This window comes from Hipposideros armiger, unplaced genomic scaffold (genome assembly GCF_001890085.2).
Source record: "Hipposideros armiger isolate ML-2016 unplaced genomic scaffold, ASM189008v1 scaffold_48, whole genome shotgun sequence".
NCBI classification, from domain to species: domain Eukaryota; kingdom Metazoa; phylum Chordata; class Mammalia; order Chiroptera; family Hipposideridae; genus Hipposideros; species Hipposideros armiger.
Genome location: NW_017731398.1, coordinates 1,133,550 through 1,159,472, shown reverse-complemented (window position 1 = coordinate 1,159,472; position 25,923 = coordinate 1,133,550). Strand labels below are relative to the sequence as shown.

General features: G+C 42.9%; 1 protein-coding gene across 1 annotated transcript in view; it reads left to right on the top strand.

Annotated features, from left to right (window-relative positions):
- IQGAP1 (IQ motif containing GTPase activating protein 1) overlaps positions 1 to 25,923 on the top strand; it is an 81,404-nt gene that overhangs the window by 51,568 nt on the left and 3,913 nt on the right. The window contains exons 16-37 of the mRNA XM_019640208.1: positions 2,718 to 2,808; positions 3,001 to 3,168; positions 4,039 to 4,181; positions 4,947 to 5,117; positions 5,810 to 5,893; positions 5,991 to 6,062; positions 6,155 to 6,224; positions 6,587 to 6,795; positions 7,580 to 7,735; positions 8,000 to 8,163; positions 8,663 to 8,887; positions 12,222 to 12,362; positions 12,457 to 12,541; positions 13,628 to 13,860; positions 14,443 to 14,575; positions 15,771 to 15,873; positions 16,354 to 16,489; positions 16,857 to 16,944; positions 19,262 to 19,474; positions 20,059 to 20,225; positions 22,909 to 23,031; positions 25,454 to 25,562. Of these exons, the coding sequence (XP_019495753.1) occupies positions 2,718 to 2,808; positions 3,001 to 3,168; positions 4,039 to 4,181; positions 4,947 to 5,117; positions 5,810 to 5,893; positions 5,991 to 6,062; positions 6,155 to 6,224; positions 6,587 to 6,795; positions 7,580 to 7,735; positions 8,000 to 8,163; positions 8,663 to 8,887; positions 12,222 to 12,362; positions 12,457 to 12,541; positions 13,628 to 13,860; positions 14,443 to 14,575; positions 15,771 to 15,873; positions 16,354 to 16,489; positions 16,857 to 16,944; positions 19,262 to 19,474; positions 20,059 to 20,225; positions 22,909 to 23,031; positions 25,454 to 25,562 (3,084 nt within the window). The remainder of the gene's footprint in view (positions 1 to 2,717; positions 2,809 to 3,000; positions 3,169 to 4,038; positions 4,182 to 4,946; positions 5,118 to 5,809; positions 5,894 to 5,990; positions 6,063 to 6,154; positions 6,225 to 6,586; positions 6,796 to 7,579; positions 7,736 to 7,999; positions 8,164 to 8,662; positions 8,888 to 12,221; positions 12,363 to 12,456; positions 12,542 to 13,627; positions 13,861 to 14,442; positions 14,576 to 15,770; positions 15,874 to 16,353; positions 16,490 to 16,856; positions 16,945 to 19,261; positions 19,475 to 20,058; positions 20,226 to 22,908; positions 23,032 to 25,453; positions 25,563 to 25,923) is intronic.

The window sequence follows — 25,923 nt, the reverse complement described above, 5'->3', positions numbered from 1 at the left end:
TGAAAGAAATTCTTAATTCAGGGGGTCAAATTCTTTCTGGGAAAGGAAGGAAAACAGACCGAGGCTTTTTTCTTATTGGGGCTTTTGTACACCAACAACCATGCAGGCTCTATAAGTTTGGGTTGGGGCGGAGGAGTTGTGGGTAATATTATAATGTTGATAGATCTCCTTTGATTCTACTGTCATGAGAATAATTGACATTACCATGTCGTGATCTTATAAATGCAGCAAGTACCAGATTTCATTTAAGAGACACATTACTATGTAGAATGAATATCTGTTGATCCTGAGGTGAGGTTTGAACCACAACTATTCTGTAGACTGGAAACTGAGACAAAGGGATCAACTGATTTTACTTATTCAGGTGAGAAGCAATTGGCTGTAGGGATTTCATCAGCGGAGGTCTCTGCCTCAGATGCTAACTTGGGATCATTTGGATCAGAGCTTACCAAACTAGGCTGATCATTAGAATGCTTGAAAAGTCTTTTAAAAAATACAGATTCCTGAGCTTTATACTCGATTTCTGCTGATAGATAATCTCTAACGGGAGGTGGGGTGCCTGGCTGCAGTGATTCTCTGTAGGCCACTGGTGGTGGTGTTCGTTTTTGCTGCCATATAAGCCCAGGAGGAGTCTTCTACATGACAGAGGAGTGGGCTTTGCTAGAATAAACTAGGCTGGGTTCCATGTCTAAAAAGGGAAAGTAGATGGAGGGTGTAACTTGTACCTGCTCTCACTCATGCTCCGAGCCTGACTGCTCCTTTTGTGTGGGTCATGGGAGTTAAACTTTTAGAGGATGTGACTAGAGTTTGAAGCATTTCCTTTTGCTGTGGAATAACTTTTCAGAGTTCATCAAATGCAGAGGAAGTGGGGAGTTAGAGGGATATTTGCTTAACACTGCCAGGCCCAGCTGGGCGGACTGCACGCTAGATGGAGTTGTCTTTTTTAAAACTTCAGCTTAGCTTCTAAGTTCCTCTAAGCCATCTGGGGAGTGGTTTTAAAAATAATCATCTGAGTTCCAAATTTAGCAAGCAGAAGATCTTAATTTAAATTCTGTCCGTAGTTTTCTTGTGATACCTTTGTATCTGGTTTTTGTATCACGGTAATATTGGCCTCAGAATGAATTGAGAAGTGTTCCTCCCTCTTCTGTGTTTTAGAGGAGTTTGTAAAGGGTTGGTGTTAATTTTTGCTTTAAACATTTGATAGAATTCACCAGTGAAGCCATATGGTCCTGTGTTTTGGGTTTTGTTTTTTTGTAGGTTATGTTTTGATTACTAACTCCATCTCTATTTTATTATAGGTCTACTCAGATTTTCTTCACATATTCTTTTTTTTTGTTTCTGAACTTAAGTTTTTATTTCTGTTGCATCATCAAATGATCTGTTTGGAGTAGAATTTTTTTACATTAGTTTCAGGTGTACAAAACATCATAATGATTAGACATTTACACCCCTCACAAAGTGTCACCCCCCCCAAGTCTACTACCCCTCTGACACTACATAGCTATTACAATACTATTGACTATATTCCCTATGCTGTACTCCACATCCTGTGACTATGTGTGTGTGTTTGTAATTATAGTTGACATTCAGTATTATTTTACATTAGTTTCAGGTGTTCAGCGCAGTAGTTATGCATTTATATAATCTATGAGATGATCCCCCCCATAAGTTCAGTACCCATCTGACACCCTACATAATCTACATTATTGATTATATTCCCCATACTGCATTTCACATCTCCGTGACTACTTTGTCTTCACATATTCTTTCTGCCTCTTTTTCCTTCTTTCATCTGCATATATTGATATTGAGAGTGTCCACAGGTCTCTGAGGCTTGTTCATTTTTCTTCGTTTGTTTTCCTTACTGCTCCTCAGAGTGGATCATTTCAGTTGACTTATCTTCAAGTTCACTGGTTTATTCTTCTGTTTGCTCAAATATACAGAGTCCCTCTAGGAATTTTTCATTTCAATTATTGTACTTTCTAACTCCAAAATTTCATTCGATTCTTATTCAAAAATAATTTCTGTTTCTTTATTGATAATTCTCTATTTGGGGAGACATTGTTCTTACACCTTCCTTTTGTTCTTTAAACATGGTTTCCTTTAGTTCTCTGAACACATTCAAGATAGCTGATATAAGTCTACTAAGTTCAGTTTGGACAATTTCTATTGTCTGCCTTTTTCCCCCTGTTTGGACCATGCTTTCTTATTTCTTTGCGTGTCTTGGAATTTTTGTTGAAAAATTGGCCATTTTAATAAAATAACAGGGCAACTCTGGAAATCAGATTCTTTTCCCTCCTCAGGGTTTGTTGTCCCTGTTTGTTATTGTTTGTTTAGTGACTTTACTTCTGTTAAGTCTGTATTCTTTGCCATGTGAATCCACTGAAGTGTCTGCTTGGTTAGCTAGTGGTCAGCTAATGATCAGACAGAGATTTCCTTGGGTTCCTTCCCAGTTTGGTCCTTTTTCCCTTCTAGCTGCTACTGACCTCTGGAATCACTAGAATTCATCTTCATATATCCACCACTTCATCTAAGGCATTTCTTTTGTAACCTTTCACCAGTTTTTTTGATGCCCGGCTCCTTCCAGTTGACTATTCCGTGTGTCTCATGCGTTTGAAACTTTTTCTTCTCTATCTAATCGAGTCTCAGAAGCCCCCTTCTTCACATATGCCCTGATTTCATGGCTCTAATATTGTTTTGCTTCTCATGGTGTGCAGGAAACCCAGGATGAGTCAGCTGTATTATGGTTGGATGAGATTCAGGGTGCAATCTGGCAGTCCAACAAAGACACCCAAGAAGCTCAGAGGTGTACGTATCAGCTGTTTTATTTCTATTTTAGTGGAGGGTGGGGTGACGAGGTACTCCATATCTCAATATTCATATCTGAGCTTGGCCAAAATGAAGAGGTGTTGGGGGAACAGTTTGCCAGAAGGTACAGTTAGGTGGACTCGTGTGAATTTAGATATTTTCTATTTCGGTAACAGTTCTCTTCCACTGTAGTTGCCTTAGGGATCTTTGCCATCAATGAGGCGGTGGTGAGTGGTGATGTTGTCAGAACACTGAGTGCCCTTCGTTCCCCTGACGTTGGCTTGTACGGAGTCATCCCTGAGTGTGGTGGAACTTACCAGAGTGATCTTGCCGAAGCCCAGAAGAAAAGGCTGGCAGCAGGTAAGTTATGGGGAAATAAATATGTGCACTGAAGCTAAGAACTCGAATATATGAGGGACCCATGTAAAGGAAAGAGACAAGCTGTTGGGAAAGATACTTTCATGTAGAAGCACAATATTTGGGCTTATTTTAAAGACCTCAAGATAATATTCCTATTTTTGAAAATATTCATTTTTTCCTCCCTTGTCAGCAGGTATGTTAAAAAGGTCAATTTTCTGAGAATGCGGGAAGGATCAAAATCTTTGTTCATCTTTTATAGGGTGTCAGTAGCTCCTGTAGCATCTAAGCCTACAGATCGATAAAAGTAGTTTATTTGCAAATAAGAGGGGAATGAAGATAAGAGTTCTCATCCCTATTCATGGCCTTTTTTTTTATTTTATTTTTTTATTTTTTTAGCTGAGTCATCCTGCCACCTGTTGGCAGCTCAGCAGCAAATCAGCTCAGGCCAGGCATCGAACCGCTGTTGCTCAGAGCTCACACTCTTGCATGAGCTCTTAACCAACTGAGCCACTTGGCCGGCCCTTCATGGCCTTTTTTAATAACTGGAGAGGCTGAGTGGTTGCAGATCTTTTATTAGAAAATAGGTTTCTGATGCACAAGGTCTTAAGATGTTGGTTTTGCAAGGAATAAAGCTAGTCAAAGTTCATTCCACAATTAGACTTTACAGGCATTTTCTTTTGATAAGTAGATGTGAGTGAACTAAAGGAGACGTCACAGAGCCATCATTTAAGAGGCACCTAGGATCCCCTTTACTCTCACAGGTCCAAGGAACAGGTTTTTGGAATGGTCTTTACTTAGATAGTTGTACCTGACCGGAAATGTGGGGAATGTGGATCTGGGGTCTTTTATCTTTCCTTTATTTTCTGCCAGGAGATAATAACAGCAAGTGGGTGAAGCACTGGGTGAAAGGTGGATATTATTATTACCACAATCTGGACACTCAAAAAGGAGGATGGGATGAACCGCCAGGCTTTGTGCAAAATTCTGTGCAGCTTTCTCGGGAGGAGATCCAGGTAGGTCACATTTCTTCCCGTAAGCAGGAGCTGAGAGAAAGTGCTTTAGAGCTAATATTACTTAGGAAGAACAGGGCATGTGGTCAGAAGCCCTAGACTAAAATTAAATCTGTGTAAGGAACTATGTTGGAGTAATTTGTTTTCTAGTGTGGGGGAGCGACTAAGGCCTAAATTAGAAAAACATCAGGATTGTAGAATTAAGCCAGACAAATTGTGTGCTTATGAAAGAAAACTTGGATGAAGCAGAAAAGGAAAATGAAACATTTCTCTGACCCCTCATTAAATGCAACTACTGTTTATCTCTCCCAATTTACATTCTCAACTTCTTCTCTATTTCACAAACTCCAAACTGTCCTGTACTAGAATATAACCTGTGCCTCCAAATGCAGCCTGGTCGTTTCCCTGCAGTGTCCTCCACTGTGGCATTCTAGGTGCTTCCGGGACTTGGTACCTGGCCCTGTGTTGGCACCTGTCACTCTGCCTTCTTGTCAGTAATGACCCAGGCACGGTTCCTGGCACAGTCAGTGTTGGGTAGATGAGAGGGGTGCATATGAGTAAAAGAAAATCAATTTTTTTTTCTCTGATATTTTGGGGCTCTGAGAATAACCTGACCCTGAAAATAGACCTGAAGTTGCTCAGCTAAAGATCTAGGAGAAACTGAGAAGGCAGCGAGGGTTAGTTTGTGTGCTGTGGATGATACCGTGTTAAAATCTGTCTCTCTTCTCACCTAAGTTTGTCTCTCAATGTGACCTCATGCTTTTTCAGAGCTCCATTTCCGGGGTGACCGCTGCGTATAACCGAGAGCAGCTTTGGCTGGCCAATGAAGGCCTGATCACCAAGCTGCAGGCCTGCTGCCGGGGGTACTTAGTCCGACAGGAATTCCGATCCAGGATGAACTTCCTGAAGAAGCAAATTCCTGCCATCACCTGCATTCAGGTATTTTAGAGCCTCTTACACAGATAATAGGTGGGCATCTAGAGCAGGGCTAATAAAAAGTCAGCTCTTATGCTGAGAGGTCTGAGTCTTTTTTCCCTTCTGACTGCTTAGTCTCATCCTCCTTCTGACAAGTACTTCTTTACTGCCCTAATCAGAGTGCGCTTAATGTGCTGTCTGGTGGTGAGCTGTCAGCCCGTGGCCATTCTTCGGCACCTGATTGTCTTCTAGGACTGTTCTTCTCTGTCAGGTTTAAATATTGAGGGAAACAGCTGTGGCTTTGCTTCAATGACAGGGTAGCACAGTGTCACAGAAAGAATCCTGAGCTAGGAGTTAAGGCTCCCCCACTGCCAGGCAGTGGTGAATCTCTCTGTTCCCTCATCTGTAAGTGGGGATACTAATTAATAGTCACCTTATTCCTCACTGACTCGTTGTAAGGAGCCAGTAAGAGATTCTGTGAGGAGGCACTTGAAAAGGTGTGACATGCCACTAATGTCTGGGAAGAGGAAGGTAGCCCTGGTCTTACATTGTAGTGGGACAACCCCGGCCTGCGTCCCCATCTGTCACTGGCGGACATGGTCCTTTTCAAAGCTTTGTCATGAATTGTACTTGGGTAATATACTAAGGGGAGATTTTTTTAACTTCCTTTGATCATTGGGAAATAATGTGTTGACTGTAATATTTGATGGTTTCAGTCGCAGTGGAGAGGATACAAGCAGAAGAAGGCGTACCAAGATCGTTTGGCGTACCTGCACTCCCATAAAGACGAGGTTGTAAAGGTATGGCAGCCCAGACATGGTCTCTTGGCTTGGGGCGCAAGTAGGGTGTGTGTTGGGATGAAGGACGTTTGTAAATTCCAGGGTCCTTTCCCCACAGCTTCAGTCCCTGGCGAGGATGCATCAGGCCCGAAAGCGCTACAGAGATCGTCTGCAGTATTTCCGAGACCATGTAAGAGTCCTGGGTAACGAGGGCCAGCAGGCTCAGATTTGCTGTGTTTTGGATGAACACATGACCAAAGGGATTTCTTCTTTGTTCTGTAGATAAATGACGTCATCAAAATCCAGGCTTTCATTCGGGCAAACAAAGCTCGTGACGACTACAAGACTCTCAGTGAGTAACGGGCTCAGCAGAGAGAAGTTGAGGCCATCAGGTTCTGGGTATTCTCCACGGATCTCTTTGCTTTCCTGCAGGCAAGGCTTGAGGGGTAGGGTCGTGCCGCTTGGGATGTAAGCCCCTTTGCCAACCTGTGGCTGCATGTCCCATTGCCTGCATGTTAGCCTTTGTCACAACATAGCAATACAGTAGCATGACTGAGAAGACTTTAGTTGGTGACTGTCTGCACATCTCAAAATTAAACAAACATCTGTGTGAATGTAGAACTGTTTCTTCAAGGCAGTGCCAACATTTCCTGAGACTTAGAGCTTTTCTTGGTAACTCCATTCTCTGTCTGACATGTGGTTTCTTCCTGTCAGTCAATGCTGAGGATCCTCCGATGATCGTGGTCCGGAAATTTGTCCACCTGCTCGACCAGAGTGACCAGGATTTTCAGGAGGAGTTGGATCTTATGAAGATGCGGGAAGAGGTCATTACCCTCATTCGTTCCAACCAGCAGCTGGAGAATGACCTCAATCTCATGGATATCAAAATCGGACTGCTAGTGAAAAATAAAATTACACTGCAGGTATGGTCCTGTGCCAGGCAGGGCCTCGGGGCCCCTGCTTTGGTTCCCTGGCCTCACGCATTTTCACTGGTGAGGAGGGTGGAGGCCAGCTTCCTTCTCAGCTAATGCCACCCATTTAAAAAAAGTTATATAAGAAATGAAATACTGTAATAGCAACATTTTAAATAGAGAAAAGAAGATGAAAACCATCTCATAATTCCACCGCTGCACAATCATTTTGTATCCTACATTTCGACTGAATATTAGAGGATAGGATGCTTTCCAGATGATAAGTAGTCATAAAACATTTAGTGGCAGCATTATAATACTTCATTAGAAGATACACTATGTTTTACATTTTCTTCCTTCCCCCCAATTATTTGACAAATTTTGGTTATTACAAATGACACTGCAGTTAAGTCTCAGTGTATATTGGAGCTTTTATTGTAAGTAAGACTGTTTTTCAAATACGTTTTTAGGAGTTGCTTTCCTGAGTCAGGAGACATTTTTATGGTTCAGCTTCTTTACAGGAAGATGGACGTAGGAATCTATTTGGTTGGTGTACTGAAAATAAGATACAGTGTAGTGGTTGTAATATATTGGGTTGTCGGAAAAGTCATGACATTTTTTCTGTGTCTTTCGTTGCAAAAATGCGTCATCACTTTTCCGACGACCCAATATTTAATGGGGCTCTGCCAGTACAGTAAACCTTCATGCAAGTTTCGAGGTGTTAAAAGACCTTTTCACAATGCTCAGAGTTCCGTCTTTGCAAGCGTTTTGATTTATGTGTTGGTTTTGTTTACAGGATGTGGTTTCCCACAGTAAAAAACTTACCAAAAAAAATAAGGAACAGTTGTCTGATATGATGATGCTAAATAAACAGAAAGGCGGTCTCAAAGCTCTGAGCAAGGAGAAGAGAGAGAAGTTGGAAGCTTATCAACATTTGTTTTATTTACTGCAAGTGAGTAGTCCCTGGAACTGGTGGTGTGAAATTTAGCTAATTGACTTTCCACAAGAAAACCTTCCCCATAAGATCTCTATGGAAGGATTTGTGATATTCTCTGAGGGGTGTGCAGAGAGGGCTGTCTCATTTTTCTTTCATTACTTAGATTATCTTTATTTCTTTACTTATATACATTCTAATCCTTCAAGTTGAAGAAACCTTGACTATTTTTGCCAGCCTTTATGTTATCTAGAAATTACATATCCCTTGGTTTTCTTTCAGACCAACCCCACCTATCTGGCCAAGCTGATTTTTCAGATGCCCCAGAACAAGTCCACCAAGTTCATGGACTCTGTGATCTTCACCCTCTACAACTACGCATCCAACCAGCGAGAAGAGTACCTACTCCTGCGGCTCTTTAAGACGGCGCTCCAAGAGGAGATCAAGTATGAAGGCTCGTGTGGGGCCAGGCCCTCCCTGTCACACATGCACGGAGCGGGAGCTTCAGGCTGCCTGTGCCTCGTCTGGCTCTCAGTTAATGCTCTGCTTAATGTAAAACACTCGAAAGAAGCTCCCACTTGTTAAATCACTAATAGAAAGTGTTGCTGCTTCTGGGGAGGCGATGGAATCAGAGATTCACTAAATTACTTTTAGGAACATTTCTATGTTAAAATATAATTTTTAAGACGCTGCTCCAAACACCAGGAGTCCACGTTTTTATCTAATGAAGGACCTGATCATGCCCTCATGATTGAGTTTGCAGCAGCAGAAAGGGCCTGTGTTCAGATGAGTGCTGGAAAGTGTTTCTAGAGAAACAGCCGGTGCCTCTTTTCTTCCAGCTATTTCTGTTTCCAGGAGATGGGATTGTTAAGTAGGAAGGATGGATCTTTAAGCTCATGGGTTCTGTAATTCGTGTAACTTGAGTTTGTATCTGATATTTTATAGGTCAAAAGTAGACCAGATTCAAGAGATTGTGACAGGAAATCCTACAGTTATTAAGATGGTTGTAAGTTTCAACCGTGGCGCCCGGGGCCAGAATGCCCTGAGACAGATCTTGGCTCCGGTCGTGAAGGAGATCATGGATGACAAATCTCTCAACATCAAAACTGACCCTGTGGATATTTACAAATCGTGGGTCAATCAGATGGAGTCTCAGACAGGAGAGGCAAGGTATGGTAACCGTAACACCTTTTTCTGTCGTGTTTTTATTTTTCTCTCTCTCTCTCTTTTAAGCAGTTAACCTTTGATTTACAAACTAATAGTTCAAATAGTTTTTCCTTAGATACCTCTTCAGTAGATTGTTGACTGGTAATATGTTCACTTACTTAGCAAATATTTACTGAGTATTTACTATGTGCCAGGCACTGTGTTAGATACACATACAATAATAACAGTCATGAATGAAACATACAATAATGAATGAGACAGGCATGCTGCCTGCCCTCTGTTCACAGTTACTGGGTGGGAGAGACAACAAACAGGTACATAAAAATAAAAATAGAGTTCCAAATTGAGGAAAGTTTTTTGAAGCTTTGTGGAGGGAACTGTAGTGGAGACTGTAAGAGGGAGCTGACTTAGATAGTGGTGAGGGAGCGGCTACCCGAGGAGGTGACATTTTGCTCCACTGAGACTTAAAGGAGAAGACAGGGTCAGCCTTGCTAAGAGCTACATGCAGAGTATTCATGTCTGAACGCTGTGCGGTGGAAGGATCCTGGGAGAGTCTGGGACCTGAACCGACACGGGCATAACTAGAGATGCGGTTGGCTGGGAACACTCGTACAGATCTGAGTGCGATCATTGTCTCATTAAGGGAAAGAAGAGGAGATGATGTGGGGTGAACAGTGAGCTGCCCCGGGATACTGAGAGTTGCACTAACTAAATGAACAGTTCAGGCGATTTGTTACGTAATCTCCTGTGCTAGGCCGGCGTTTAACCACCAGCACCAACACATCGAAAGCAAAAGTGTGTCCATACAGCATGGGTCATGCTGGGAAAGTATAGTTCAGAAACCGGCATGTTTCTGGTTTTATCCAGCTTGGGTGAGGACAGGAGGAGTGAGGAATGGATGTGAGAGCAGCTTAGTCTGTGGTGGTTTTCTTCTTCTGGAGTAGAATTAGATCGTACGTGAGGCTCTCTGGAGCTTAAGAGGAGTAGCTTCCATACCATGGCCACCCAAAGTGTGGTCTGTGGACCAATAACTGAAAATGGTCTGCACCAGTAAACACACTGTGTAGTTTAGCTGACGTGTTTTTTTATGGCAAGACTGTCTCCATGAAGGAAGCAGTATGTTGATTACATTCTAGCTCAAGCTCCTCATCCCATCTTAGACTGGTTCGTAGGCTGGCAGTGGTCCACGGCTGAGCATCGTTCTATTTCCCAGGTACCAGGGCAACTGGGAGCTGTGCCCTGGGTGCAGACAGGGCATTCAGCTTCCTTCCCTCTGTACTCCTGGAAAGGGCTTGTTCCTGTCAGGAGTCATTTAGCGTCTGATTTGGTCTTCAGTGATGTGGAAGTCTGCCTCTGGGAGTCAGATCATTGTTGGGTGTGACAAAACATCCATTTTTATTTTGGACTGTGTGCCCAAATCCTGAAATGTGGTCAGCCAGCTGCAGTACTTGCCTGGGAACTTTTCCCTGCAGCCCAGGACATCCCTAGGTGACAGCCCCGTGGATACTGGCTCAGAGGTACTAAGATATTTCTTCTGATGGTCCATGAGTTGCTCATTTTTAGATCAAAATTCCACTGGACATTTCAGGATTTTTTTTCTATTGGTGCCTGTCAGAATCTGGTGTCTTGTTTTTCATAAAATGGAAATTAATTTTAACACATTTTTTTTTTAATACCAACAACTGGAAGGTATGATGTATGAGGGGAACTCATACTACATGTAGGCATCATGGATCCTTGAGCTTCGGCCACCAAACACAGAGCCAACCTTGTTGCTTCTTGGGGATGTTTCCCTCTAAATCGTAGAAATGTACTATTCTGACAACTATTGTGTTTAACACTTTCATTCCCTTTGTTCATATACTAGTTTTTAAAAAATGTCACGCATAAAGTTATAAGTTTTACTCACATAAAAGATGTAGAGCACACAACTTACGAATAATAATTTTTATTGTAAATGCCAGCCAGCCAGCTGTTTCTCACAGAATGCTTTTGTTGATGTTTGCTGAATTCTTGTGTTCATAGGCTACCTGTGTTTGTAATTCAGCCACAATATCACAAATGTAGTTGTACCCTATTGCTTGTGGTAGTTTCCTGTTGCTCTTGTGACAAATTACTACAAACTTAGTGGCTTAAAACAACAGAAATGGATTTTCTTACAGTGCTGGTGGCCAGAAATCCGAAGTCTGTATCAATGGCTAAAATCGAGGTGTCTGCAGGGCAGTGCTCCCTCCAGAGGCTCTAGTGGGAAATTCGTTCCTTGCCTCTTCCTACTTCTGGTCGCCATGGCATGCATTATTAGGACATTATGTCTCTCTTATTAGGACATCTGTGATTGGATTTAGGCCACCCAGATAATCCAAGATGATCATCACTACCTTTTGACCTTACTGAAAGTACCAGAACATGACCCCACCTTTCACCTTTGACTTTCTGCTCCCTCCTATCCTACTTCCTGCCTGATGGAACCGCGGCCGTGTTCTAGCATGTCTGCTATTCTCTTACCACTTTTCTTCTGACTCATCGCCCTCTTCTTGAATGATCTTGTCTGTTCGTTTGGCTTCAGTGCCTGTATGTAGCTGTCACTTCCTTCACCAGTACCCAGAGGTTCACCAAGTCCCATTGATTATGTCTCCTTAATTTGGCTCAGATCTGTCTCCACAGTCCTCACTGCTTCATCCTGATTCATGCCCACGTCACTCCTTGATCTGGCTGTGGCACTGTTCTGTCTCTTTTCATCTGCGAGTGGGCCAGAGCAATTTCCTGTCTTTTAATGGCTTTCCCTGCTTCTAGGGAAGTCCAGACTTCTTAGCATTGTACACAGGGCCCTCCGTGACCCAGCCTCTGTTTACTGTTCTGCCCTTATTTCTCCTCCCTCTTCTTTCTTTGCATTTGATCTTCCTTCCTCGAAGCCTCTTCTCCCTTTTTCCTGAGTTCAGGTGTCCCTTCCTTCTGGAAGCCTTCCTCGATTCCTGCAGTCTTGAGTAGAAGTTCCTTCTTCCCTATAGCACTTGTCAACTTCTTATTTATAGCATAATATGTTTATAAATAAATACTTGTTTGTGTCTCTCCCGCCAGATGGTAAGAGACTTGAGAAGCTGTCATGTCTCATATACCTTTTATCCAAGTGTCTATCGTAGTGCCTGGCACATAATTCAAGGCATCCAATTCACAGTTGAAAATCTGAGTTCAGGTTCTGGCCCCACCATTTACCAGCAATCTGAGCATGAGCAAGCGGCCTGATCTCTCTGGGTCTTTCTGTTTATGAACGTGGTCCTGCCTCAGGCAGTCCCTGGCTGTTGGTCTAACATAGTTGGGGTAATTTCTGCTTTCCCAGCAAACTCCCCTATGATGTGACCCCGGAGCAGGCTCTGGCTCATGAAGAGGTTAGGACACGGCTAGACAACTCTATCAGGAACATGCGGGCTGTGACAGACAAGTTCCTCTCCGCCATCATCAGCTCTGTGGACAAAATCCCGTGAGTGCCGTCCATCAATTGTGACCCCAGATAGAGCCCAGCATTAGTGCCCTCTGCTCCCTGGCCCTTCTCACAAGTTTTGTCCGTCTCACAGCTACGGGATGCGCTTCATTGCCAAAGTGCTGAAGGACTCGTTACATGAGAAGTTCCCTGATGCTGGTGAGGATGAGCTGCTGAAGGTAAGAACCCAGAAGCAGGCAGTCTTGCCCTTCCAGTAGCCCTTTGGCGGAAAAGTTCTAAAACTATGCCTGACCTTCAACCTTTAGTAAGTGCCTAAGCGTAGATTCTGGCAGTAGCTCCCTTTGATTGTGAGCTTTTGAAAGTGATTGTAAAGAGTAAATAATACCTCTGTAAGTTCCTACAGAGTTTGAATGGCACACAGACATCAAAGTGATAGGGGTAGATTTTTCCTGTCTTCAGATAAATTTCTGAGTCCTATCTTTTTGCTGAAGACTTGCGCCCTCTGCTGGTGGCCTGGTGAATGGGCGCGAGCACAATTTTTCCACTAAGGCTATTGCTGGTAACTCTCTTACTCGCTTATGCTCCTTCCTTTTTTTTTAATCTGAACGCTTTTTTCTTCTCTCTCCTAGTTCTGTGCTTTCCTACAGTGAGGCCTCGATTCTAGACTTTCTGTCCAGGTGAATTAATTTTATTTTCTTCTGAATGACGTTCTAGGGGAAATGCTGTGACTGTCCTTGACTTCTTCTGTGGAAGAGATGTGTGTTGAGTGACTTTAATTTCAGAAGCATGAATTTGTCCACCTTTCAAGTCTGCAGCATGAGGACGATGGGGGTTGGACAGATTACACTGTGCTAATTAGGTCATGTTTAAGGATTTATTTGAACTATGTTTGTTAGCTTCTCAGAATGAAAACCCGCCTACGTGAAAGTGAAAAGTGCACGTGGGTGACAGCAGCCTTATCTGCTGCTATGAGATGTGATTGAAGGGAGTCCTAAAATGCTCAATGACAAACTTCAAGTCTATTATTTTTACCTTCTGAATCCGTTCTTTCATTGTCATGATTTTCAGTTCTGTTCTCGTTTTCTTTTCTTTTTTTTTTCCCACATCCAACCAAGGGAATCTTTGGTCATTTTAGGTTCAGGACTTCAGAGAAAGTCTGTGTGCATGTGTGCATGCGTGTCTCTGTGCATAGTGTTTGCTTTTTCCTCACAGGACTGCATTTTCTTCTTTGCTAGCTGATTTGTCTGTGGCTTACTTGCAGGAGTGGCTTTTAACACCCATCTTTCTTTTTCAACTGTTCCCAGATTATTGGTAACTTGCTTTACTATCGATACATGAACCCGGCCATTGTTGCCCCTGATGCTTTCGACATCATTGACCTGTCAGCAGGGGGCCAGCTCACCACAGACCAGCGCCGCAATCTTGGCTCCATTGCAAAGATGCTTCAGCATGCAGCTTCCAATAAGATGTTTCTGGGAGATAATGCTCACTTAAGCATCATTAATGAGTATCTTTCCCAGTCCTACCAGAAATTCCGGTAAGGGGAAAGGGACGAGGTACTGAAAAGATTCTGTGGGCGGGTTTCTATCTCTGAGGATACAGACAAGACTAAAAACCACACCTGGCTTTCCCTGGGCCGCCATACTGTTGGATACATGTGTGATGCGCTCAGAGCTTCAGGAGACAATGAAGAGGATGTTTGAGCTATTCAAAAGTATTCCTGTGAAATAGACAGCACTTAATGTAGAAACAATGATTCTGCATTGGGCACATGTCACTTTGGAGCCAGAGAAGAATTGGAGAGTGCTTTTAATATTTGTCAATCAAACATTCAGTTGTGAGTTCAGGGCATTATCTTAGAGACAGAGATGGTTCTCCCAATGAAACAGGTGTTTGGTTGAGCGGTTCTTGCGGGTAGAGCTACAGTGAGGCTGGGAGAGAAGTTACTAGAACCAGTGTCCCAAGGCTGTGAGCACAGCGAACACGCATCACTTTCTCTAGAACTAAGGGTCGGGACGCGTCTCTGAACGCATTGTTGCAGAGGTCTGTGGGATGTCCTCGTGCCACCTTCTCACACATGTGTCACCTGTTGAGGTCTGGCTCTTGTGTTTGTTTCCAGACGGTTTTTCCAAAGTGCTTGTGATGTCCCAGAGCTTCAGGATAAATTTAACGTGGACGAGTACTCTGATCTTGTGACCCTGACCAAACCAGTGATTTACATTTCCATTGGTGAAATCATCAACACCCACACAGTAAGTGTTTTTCTTTAATTACTTAATTTCACCACTCTATCCTTAATTGCCTCCCTGGCTGCTGCTTACCATCCCCGGAAGCCAGATAGCTTCACCTTCCTTTGATCTTACAGCACATCTGCCTTGATGTTTATTATTCTTAATATCTGCTGCTGCATTTCTCAAAGTGACCCCCAGTCCACCTACATCAGAGTTATCTGGGCTGATTGTTAAAAATGAAGCTCCCGAACCCCAGCATAGGCCCAGGGAGCTGGAACCCCCACCGTGGGCCCAAACCCTCCATTGAGAGGACTGATCTAAGGACTTGATAAAACGTCGTTTTTACTGCTCATTCTTTTTACCGTGGCTCTCTGTATTATCCATCTTTTTACCCTGGCTTTTACCTCTTTTTACTCTGTGTTATTTTTCTAACATGAATAGAATGCCAGTTATTTCCTCTTTGTTGTCTTAGAGTGATTTTCCCTTCGGTGCTTCTTTTTTTCCTCAAATGTTTAAAATCCATTCCTTTCCCCCTTGGGGGCATATAGAACAGGAAACAGAAAAATGTGTATAAAATGTAAATGAAATTTTAGGCATTGTCATTTCTGGGATAATTGCATCTTGAAAGGCTTTGCTGGAGTCCTCCCCTATGATAATGACGACATCAGTTGGGTGCACTTTTCTCTGAATAAAAAGATACTGTGTCCTGGAAACATTAAGTAAAAGTATGGTGTGAGTTTCTTGAACTGGGTCGTAGGGCACATTGATGACTTGGGATATTGAAGTCTGTGGGTTTCCTTATTATGTAGGGTACATTGAAATCCCGTATATCTGTGAGGTCGAGAGAATACCAGTGTTTTCTCTCCATATGTCATAACATGAGTCAATCCACAGAGTCCAAGTGTGATGCTCTATATACAGAAGGTGCCCAAAAAATGTATACACATTTTAAGAAAGGAAAAAACAGTATTAAAATTATAGTACTCAACATATACCGATAACAAAAGATGAATACAAGTCACATGTATACATTTTATTTGGCACCCCTGGTATTATAGTGTTTATTTGAATAGGTTTGCTGAGGAGTGGCTTGTCAGTCTTTGGATGTAGGAACTTTGTCATCTATCCTTGTTATCTAACCTGTTTGGCCCTATGGGCAGGGGCGGGGCAGATGGGCTGAGTGTGTAAATGAACTGATCCCTCGGTGTCCACACAGCTGCTGTTGGACCACCAAGACGCCATTGCCCCGGAGCACAATGATCCAATCCACGAGCTGCTGGACGACCTTGGCGAGGTGCCCACCATCGAGTCCCTGATAGGTGAGGTTCTGACTTAACTGCCTGGAAGGTGAGGGGAGTGTTGTAATTGTCACCTCCTCTGCTTCTGCTCTGTTCAAGCTCTGCTTGGACCTTGGGGAAGAAAACAGATGTGATCCCTGGCTGTAAGGGACCAAAGTCCAGTGGAAGAGATCATTTGAAATGTGTATATACACATAATCACATAACTAGAAATTATAAGTCCTATAAAGGAAACAGACAGAGTGCTTTGAGAAAGAATTGTAATATCACAATGTTGAAATGATCTGCCAAACATTTGTGAAATTATTTTATTATGGCTCCTTAGCCTTTATCATTTGGCATATATTTTGTTTCTCAGTAAGAGGTGTCCTTGCCTGTGCGTGTTGGCTTATTCAAGTATTTCCTTAGACTTGCATTTACTTTTTTACTTGTTTTAATATCTCCTCTCCAGTATCTCCTTTTTTTATTGTACTGATTTCTTCTACCCTCCCAAAACTTTAGGAGAAAGCACTGGCAGTTTAAATGACCCAAATAAGGAGGCGCTGGCTAAGACAGAAGTGTCTCTCACGCTGACCAACAAATTTGATGTGCCTGGGGGTGAGAATGCAGAAATGGACGCTCGAACCATCTTACTGAAGTGAGTATTGAAAGTGGAAGAATGAAGTAAATGTAATTCAGAGGTCCCTTGGTCTACGTGATGAGTCCCCTTATTCATACCTGAAATGATCACCTTGGCCTTATAAGTCTGTCATAATTCTGCTCACCTTATATATTATATTTGGCACAGGACTTAACTTGCCAATAAGATACTAAGGTGAAATTTACATCTTAGAAGTCCTAGTTTTGGTACCCACTCAAATAAGCTTGGAGCCTTGAGTACCTGGTGTCAGCAGCTGCCCAGTGGGACCTCTGGGAGGCGGGGTTTGTACCAGTGCTGCCTAGGTCCATTTGAGAGGAAGTGGAACACCTGGTAATGTTTAAATGTTTCCTCCATCTTCTTTCAGCACAAAACGTTTAATTGTGGATGTCATTCGGTTCCAGCCAGGAGAGACCTTGACTGAAATCCTAGAAACAGCAGCCAGCAGTGAACAGGTAAAATTTAAAGGTTTAACACATACCATACTAAGGTACCTAGGTGCTCTGTGATAGGCGCATGCCAGGGTCGCAGAGGAGGGACACAGATGATGAGAGGTGGTGACCTGGGGCTGGGCCAGAGGATGGTGGTGCTTAGGGCTTATTGCGAAAGTTGTTGGTTCCTAAATCCAGAGGCAGATGTTCTTAGGGCACAAGGCTCCCTGGCACGTACATGCAGTTTGTGTGTGTGTTAATTTAACCCAAGGCAGCATCAGTGCGCCTGCCCAGTAATTTATTGAATATTATATAGTCAGAATTTTGTTAAGTGCCTTGACAGATAGAAGTATAAAATGTGACTCCTAAACTCAACGGACTCATGGTCTAGTTGGGAAAATGTGATATGTATCTACTGGGAACAATTAGGAAACCATTAAAAATTAACTGTGGTATTGGCTATAGAAATGCTTGAAGTTCAGGAAAGGGGACATGAGGAACAAAACATCAGGAGAAGGTGGGGCTTGAGCCACATTTAGAAAGAGTGGATAGGATGTGAGACAAGAGGGACACTCCAGGCAGGGGAGTCCATGTGAGCAGAAAAGGGGTGGCATGAGGCGCTGGGCCTGCAGCTCTAGAATGAAGACATGGGTGAAGGTGAGTAGAAAGACACAAAACATGAGAACAAATTATATAGAACCCAAAAGCCGGACAGGAATCTGGCACTGGAGAGAGAAGGAGGAAAGAGCCTTTGTAGCATGCGGGTTAATTTGGCAGTGCTGTCAGAGCAGATGGCAGTTGAGTCATCTAGGTGTGTGATTAGGTCCCCAGCCCGGTTGGCTGGGGGTGGCATGGTGGTGGGAAGCGATGGATGAGCCTCTTTGTGTTTAAGCTCCTGTTTCACATTTATAAAATGAGAAAAGTAGGTCAAGGCCATTGTTTTCAGATTTTTAGCATAGGAGTCCTTTTCATTAAATGACAGTTTCCTTGGAAGCCCAAATTATACAGCAGGTAAAATTGGAGCTACTCCAGTAGCCTGAGGAATGGGGCCCTTGGAACCCCGCCCATGAGGACTCAGTGGTCCTTCTGGGAAACCCTTCAGGCTGCACAGAGGATTGTTTGAAAACCATGGTTTTAAATGAATTTTCAGCTTTTAGATGCTATGACTGATTACCAAAGAGATGTGCGTGAGAGGCAAGAAAAGAGGCAAAAAGGCATTCTTTCCTTTATCCCTTGCACTGTCCCTTTTCATCCTCATTTTACAGATGATCAAACTGAGACTCTTTGAGATTAAATAAGCTGCCCAACATCATCTGCTTACAGTGGCAGAACCAGACCTGAATCCAGTTCTGTCCGACTCCAAAGTTTATGCTCTTTGCATTATATGATGCAGAGTAGTATTGACATTCGGAGAAAAAGGCAGCATGGGAAAGGGAATTGCTCCAGTTTGGGAGGAATTACAGCCATTCTAAATGTAAACATCCCAGTTATAAACAGCTCAAAATATGGCACTGGAGCCCTACTGACAAAGATTTAGGATCTGTCAGCACAGAGTTGATCATTGAGGTACTGAGAGTGAACATTACAGAGAAATGACCTTGAGTCACTTGGAGCTGCCAAACCCATGCTCAGGGCCAGAAGAAAATGCAGGGAAGATGACCCAGGCTACAAGTAAGAAAAGGCACTGGATTTGGGGTGGGGGGAATGGTAGTGGTGATGAGCACAGGAGACGCAGAAGCCAGTTTGCAAGGAGTTAAAAAAAGGAGAAAGTGCTCAATGAATGGGACAGCAAGTGTGGATGGTATGCCGGCAGGGACATAATGGGAAGACGTTGGATGTTGGCTAGGAAGGATAGAAGAATCAAGGGAAGGTCTTTTTGTTTTCAAGATACTGGACTTGGCAGTGTGCTTGGAATCAGATGGAAGGCCTGAGATGATTCAGCCTGGACAAGGTGGTAGAAAGAATTGGCAAGAATTGACTGAGCACTGGTGTTGCATTAGTGTGGTTATAACATTCAGTGAGCTGTATTTCAAATAAAATTAAGTGGCTTCCATGTCCCAGAATGTGATAGGGAAAAAAACAAGGGGCTTAGTAGCTCGTAGAGCCCAATCTCCTACCTGTACCCAAGAATACAGGAGAGAAACTGTAAGAAGTGATTTCATAGATGGAGAGAAACCTGCCTCTGCTTTGTGCAGTTTAGTTGTCAGGGTGCAAGTTTGTTCCCTTTGTTTCCAGGATGGAGTTGGAGAGCCGTGTAAATTCAGGTGCGGACATGCTATACAAATTCACACTTTGGATTAGTGTAGTGAACTTACCAGGAACTCCTTTCTCTCATATGTAGGAAGCAGAACATCAGAGGGCCATGCAGAGACGTGCTATCCGTGACGCCAAAACTCCTGACAAGATGAAAAAGTCAAAATTCATTAAGGAAGACAGCAACCTCACTCTTCAGGAGAAGAAGGAAAAGATCCAGTCGGGCTTGAAGAAGCTAACGGAGCTTGGGACCGTGGACCCGAAGAACAGATACCAGGAACTGATCAACGACATTGCTAGGGTACTGTACCTGGGGGGCAGTGATGGCGGCCATGGTCAAAGCTGTCTCAGAGGCCTGGAGACATACATTCAGTTCACAGGCAACTCAGTGTCCTTCCTCTAGAGAATCGCTTCTGACTTCCAACATGAGGACCTTGCCTGCCCTATGATAACTTATTCCACAGCCTGAATTAATAGGGAGAAGACGAGGGATCTAATTAGAGCCTCCCACGTCTCAATTTGTCTTGGCCTTTTTAATGATTTCTATGAAATATAAATTCACATTGCGTTGATCATCAAATCTTTATCTTTTTCTCCCTCTCCTGGCAACATATGTAAAAAGTTTGAACCAGCTTTGCAAATAAATTCTAAGAAGTGTAAGTCTGTAAAAGTGACACAGTTCCCTTCCTCTAGAAAAGACAAATAGGGGAAAAAAAAGAATGAGATCTGAATTTCTTGGTTAATTATTATTGCACATGATTTGCTGCCTATTAAGAATGTGTGGCCATGCAAAGCACAGTTAAGCACTGCTGGGTTCTGGTGTTAATGATTAAGAAGCACATGACATTGACCATTGTTTTCCTCTTTTTCATAATTGTGTCTCAGGATATTCGAAATCAGAGAAGATACCGACAGAGGAGAAAGGCCGAGCTGGTGAAACTGCAGCAGACGTACTCTGCCCTCAACTCCAAGGCCACCTTTTACGGAGAGCAGGTGGATTACTATAAAAGCTATATAAAAACCTGCTTGGATAACTTAGCCAGCAAGGGCAAGTGAGTATTTTTTTTTTTTCTTTTAAAGAATCCATGTCAGGGGAAAAAGAAGTAGAGTCCAACTGAAGCGATATTGGAAATTTTTACTTAAAACACACTGGATCTGTTTATTGCATTGGTTGTTTATTTTACTTCTAATCATTTGCATCATTTCCTAGTTCCATTTGTCACTATGTGATGTAAATAAATACTGTGTGGCAGATTTCATGGGTGCTTATTTCTAAGCATCCCCTGTTCCACAATATCTTCCTGGCTCTAGAAGTTAATCATGAAAGGAGATTGTCTAGTGGTCCCAGAAACCTGGCTGTGCCTCAGAATCACTCAGGGAATATTATAAACATTCCGGTTCCTTAGCATCTCTTTATACTTCCTGGGGACAGGGACCCCGCCCCTGACTTTTTCTTTGCTGCTGAGGAAAGTCTGATGTGGCCTTCCTGGTGCAGGCCGGAAACCATCAGCTTGCCCTTTTTTTGTTTGTTTGTTTTTTTAGCTGAGCCGTCTTGCTACCTGTTGGCAGCTCAGCAGCAGCTCAGCTCAGGCTGGACTCGAACCTCTGTTGCTCAGAGCTCAAATTCTTGAGCGAGCTCTTAACCAACTGAGAGCTTGCCCATTTTATAGGGAGGGGAACTGAAACCCCAGAGAGGTGAGGTAATAAGTGCATGATCTACTTGTAGGTTAGCTTATTTTTTATTCCTAATTTCATTTTAAGAATTTTCAAACCTCAGAAAGTTGAATGAATAAAACAGTAAACACCCAGATATCTTTCACCAGTTCACATTTTGTGACATCACATTTTGTTACATCACATTTTGTTACATCACCTCACCTGTCTGGCTCACTTATTCTTCTACCTGTGTGCTCACTGACACTCTCTTTCCCTCTCCCTCTCCCTCTCCCTCCCTCCCTAGAAGACTTCCTGGAGTGAAGCAGGGCGGGCTGATGGGAAGGGATAAAAATCAAGTCCACTTTGCAGAGCCAACTTGCAGAGCTGGCTGCTGTGTCCTTTTGACATGTCCCCATCATTTTGAGCACTTCCTGACTTTAAGGCACAAGATATTTCTTTTTTTTTTTTTTTTAAAGATTTTTATTGGGTAATTGGGGGGATGGGAACAGTGCTGGGGAATTAGGGGAAGGGGAACAGACAAGTTGCTGTCGTTTTGTTCTTCAATCTAGTTGTGGAGGACGCTGCTTCACTGGCCCAAGTTGGCACCATCATTGCACTCTTCCCTGGCGAGGCAGATCAGTCGCTGGCTTCTGGACAGCCGCTCACTGTGGCTGCTGGCCGCTCACGCTGGCTGCTGGCTACACACGGTAGCCCATGGCAACCCACTGCCATAGGGACTGCAGCCTATGCCGTCGCCAGCAACTCACGGCAGCCCAGCTCCAGGTTGAGCTGTTGTTCAGCATCTTAGCTGTGGAGGGCAGTGTCACTGGCCCTCATGAGGGATCCGAACCGGGGCCCTCTGGCATCCCAAGCGAGTTCTTAACCATCGCGCCACTCGGCCGGCCCGAGGCACAAGATATTTCTTGTTCAACTTGTACTTTCCCCTTCCCAGGCTTGAAATTAGCTATTTCTCCAAACATTCGTGGTTTCCTTTAGTGAAGAGTGGTATGTAGAGTCGTTATTGCTTCTTTTTTAAGCAGATGGAGCTAGGTTCTCATTTTCTTAATGGCTGTGTAGTATTCCATTGTGTAGATAGAACACTTGATTCAATCAGCTCTCCATTCATAGACATTTACACTCTTTCTGTTTATTTATTATTAAAAATTCTGCAGCAGGGGATGACCGATTAGCTCCGTTGGTTAGAGTGTGGTCTGATAACACCAAGGTTGCCGCTTCAATCCCCACATGGGCCACTGTGAGCTGCACCCTCCCTGAAAGTGTCAACTATGCCATTGTAGCATGAAAGCAACGTGTAATCAATGACCATGGCTGTTCCCCAATTAAAAAAAAAAATCTGCAACAAATAACCTCTTGTACTTAAGTCATTTTGCAGATATGGGCATATTTCTTAAGATAAATTCTTAGAAGTGGAATTGCTGGGTAAAAAGTTTTGTACAATTGTAATTTTGATAGATATTTCAGTTGTCTTTCATAGGGATTATTCCCTTTTACACTCCTTCCAGCATTTCCACCCTATCTCTTGAGCCCCTTCTCCTGGGAGCCCCAAATCCCTGGTTTTCATTTATCTCTATTTTTCGTATCACTTCTTGCCTCAGTTACCCCAATAGCTCCTACCATCTGTTTCTTTTTCCTTGCTCCCATTCCTGTTTTAACAGTGACTTACTTGAGATGTTAAATGTCCCCCCTGCACAGCTGAGGGGCTTAGAGTGACTCCCCCGGGATTCAGTGCAGGTCCCTAGGCTGGCATTGGGAGCCCTCACACTTGCTTGTAGGTACTCAGGTTCTGAGAGGGACATAGAAGGATTATAACACTGTCGCATTCATGATGTGTCCTCAAATATAATTTAAATTTAAGGCAAAACCAATTTAATAATGTTTTCTCTGTTTTGCAGTGATATTGTCTAGGCTAATCCTAACATTTATTTGCCATTTTAGAATTGGTATGTTACGTATGCTTGTGTATGGGAAGTTCGTTTTTCTGACCTCATATCCTTGAATTACCAACAGACTTGAAGTAGATCGTTATTTATAGAAAGTGACATGATATCATTTTTACAGAGTCTCCAAAAAGCCTAGGGAAATGAAAGGAAAGAAAAGCAAAAAGATTTCTCTGAAATACACAGCAGCAAGACTACATGAAAAAGGAGTTCTTCTGGAAATTGAGGACCTACAAGTGAATCAGTAAGTGTTTACTTTTTTACTTTGTTTTATACATTGATTTTTTAAAAATTTCTGCATTTATTACATCTTTATCTTATTGCTTTTCTCTAAATTGGATGGTCATTATATTTTCTCTCTATTTATATGCATTAATATGCAGAATTAGGCCTGTACCCAGAATTAATTTGTCTATTATCAAAAGGAATTATTTTCCTTGTTTGTGGAACATTTGTCTCAGGATATGTTCACACCTGCTGTGCGGGCCCCATCTTAATTTTTCCTCTCTAAAGCAGGAAGCCATTCCTTCCATTTGTTCTGTTTCTAAACCAAGACATCTTACAAAACTGAAACTCTATACACATTAAGCAACAATTCATTCCCATTCCTCAGTCCCTGGCAACCACCATTCTACCTTCTGTCTCTCTGCATTTGAGTCCTCCTGGTATGGTACCTCATCTAAGTGGAATCATACAATACAGCACTTGTCTTTTTGTGACCAGCTTAATTCCCTTAGCATGATGTCCTCATGGGTCATCCACATTGTAACATGTGACAGATTTCCTAACTTTGTAAGGTCGACTATACTCCGTTGTATGTATACGCCACATTTTGTTTATCCATTCATCCATGGATGAACACTTGGTGACTTCCCCTGCCCCTTGGCTGTTGTGAATAATGCTGCAGTGAACATGGATGTGCAAATATCTCTTCAAGTTCCTGCTTTCAATTCTTTTGGATATACAATATACCCAGAAGTGGGACTGCTGGATCATATGATAGTTCTATTTTAATTTTTTAGCTGAGCCATCCTGCCACCTATTGGCAGCTCAGTGGCAGCTCAGCTCGGGACATGAATCGAACCGGCGACCCTGTTGCTCAGAGCTCGCACTCTTGAGCGAGCTCTTAACCAACTGAGCCACTCGGCCGGCCCCTTATTTTAATTTTTTGAAGAACTGCCGTAGCAGTTGAAAATAAAAATTTAACATATAAAATTTAACATATGTAAAAAAAAAATTTAACATATTATATTTCCAAAGTACTTTCCATTAGTGTCTGAAATAGGTATGAAAGTGCTTACGTATCTCACTACTTCCTTGTCCTCAGTAAACAGTAATTTTTGGTGGTTTTGAATTCAATATAGTATCTTATTTTTAAATTTTGCATTTTTTGGAATTCTGATTGTGTGTGTGTTTATTTTTTATATTGTTTTTGGGGTTTTTTTTAAGCTGAGCCATCCTGCCACCTGTTGGCAGCTCAGGGGCTGCTCAGCTCAGGCCGGGAATCGAACCACTGTTGCTCAGAGCTCGAACTCTTGAGTGAGCTCTTAACCAACTGAGCCACTCGGCTGGTCCTTATGTGTGTATTTAAAACATGAGTGCTTATCTGGATTTTCTCTGGTCAGTTTTTTAATTGGGGACCCTGGTCTTTTGGGGTTTTTTTTTTTGGTTGAGCACTTAATGCGTTTTTCAAATTTGCTTCATAATATTTATTATCCCATTCCCTTTTTTGTCACCATTTTCCACTACTGTTCAAGTGCCTGCTCTCTTACTTCTTTTTAATTTGCTACTATGGGCTTAGAAAGGAGATAACAAACCAAATCAGTTAAAATCCAATTATTTATCACATAAAATAAATACCTGTAAGGAATAACATGTGAGGGTCTCGTGTTGAGTACAATGTGTGCACTTTAGTGCATGGCTTTTGTGGCGTCTCTTTTAGTTTCTCAGTGGCCTCTTGATCCTTCATGGTTCTCACCTCTGTTCACAGTCAGTAAGATTGCTCCATAATTGAGTTCTGGAAACCCGGGGTGACATACTTTGAGCAGTTGAATAAGAGCATATTCCCACCTTCTTCTGGGGCCACAAAACTTACGGGCATGAAGCATGTTAAGAATGAGTGATAACCTTACATATATTAGATAGCAATTTATCTCTGGTGGCACTCAGTACATTTATAACTATAGCACCTACTCTTCCCAGAGAACCTCTTCTCTTGGTTCTTTTTGTTCTGACCCCCTTTTGCTTATTTACTAGCTTCTTCCAATCTTCAAACATGCATGCATTCAAACACACAGCCTTTCCTACCTCTCTTTCCAGCCAGTTTGCTCTTTATTCTGCTTTTAGCCAGGTCTCAGCAGTGGCCACACGGAAAGCCAAGGGAATTCCTCTGATATCTTTCCTTCAGAGGCCATTGGTGGCATTCCTCAATGGTTCCTCTTTCATAGAATGCAAGTGCTGCTGGGAGAGGCTGCCATTCCCTCCTAGTCCGCAGCAGGTGGGACTCAGGGTAGTGGTCCCACTGCTTCACCTACAAAAGCCCCCTGACCTTTAGTTTGTACCCCTTGTCACTTCTGAAGACATTGTTCATCCCCTTTCTGCATTTCCCAGGATGTTTTCATATGAGAACATAAAAATCACACCGTAACGATGTTATGTTTCAACAGGTTTAAAAATGTTATCTTTGAAATCAATCCAACAGAAGAAGTTGGCGACTTTGAAGTGAAAGCCAAATTCATGGGAGTTCAGATGGAGACGTTTATGTTACATTATCAGGTGGGTCTGCGCCAGGTAAAACTAAAAGCTCTGTGTCTGAGCTGCTCATGTTCTTATCCAGGTGGGAGGGCCATGGGGAAAGCCATCCACATTCAGCAGCGAGCTGCACTGCAGGGAAAGCAGCCATGTCTAGTCTCTGTGTGTCTCATTTGGTCTGTACACGCTGAGAGTGTTACAGATGTGGAAATGTCCAGAAAGCAGTTATCTGACACTCCCACTTAGCGTTGCCACCAAATTGAGCTGATACCTTGGACTCGAACAAAATGCCTAAGTACAAGTCTGGACAGTACAGAACTGTAAGCCTGCTCAGTAGCTTGACATCCTTTTTCTCATTTTAATTTGGTATAGGTGCTTAAAGGTA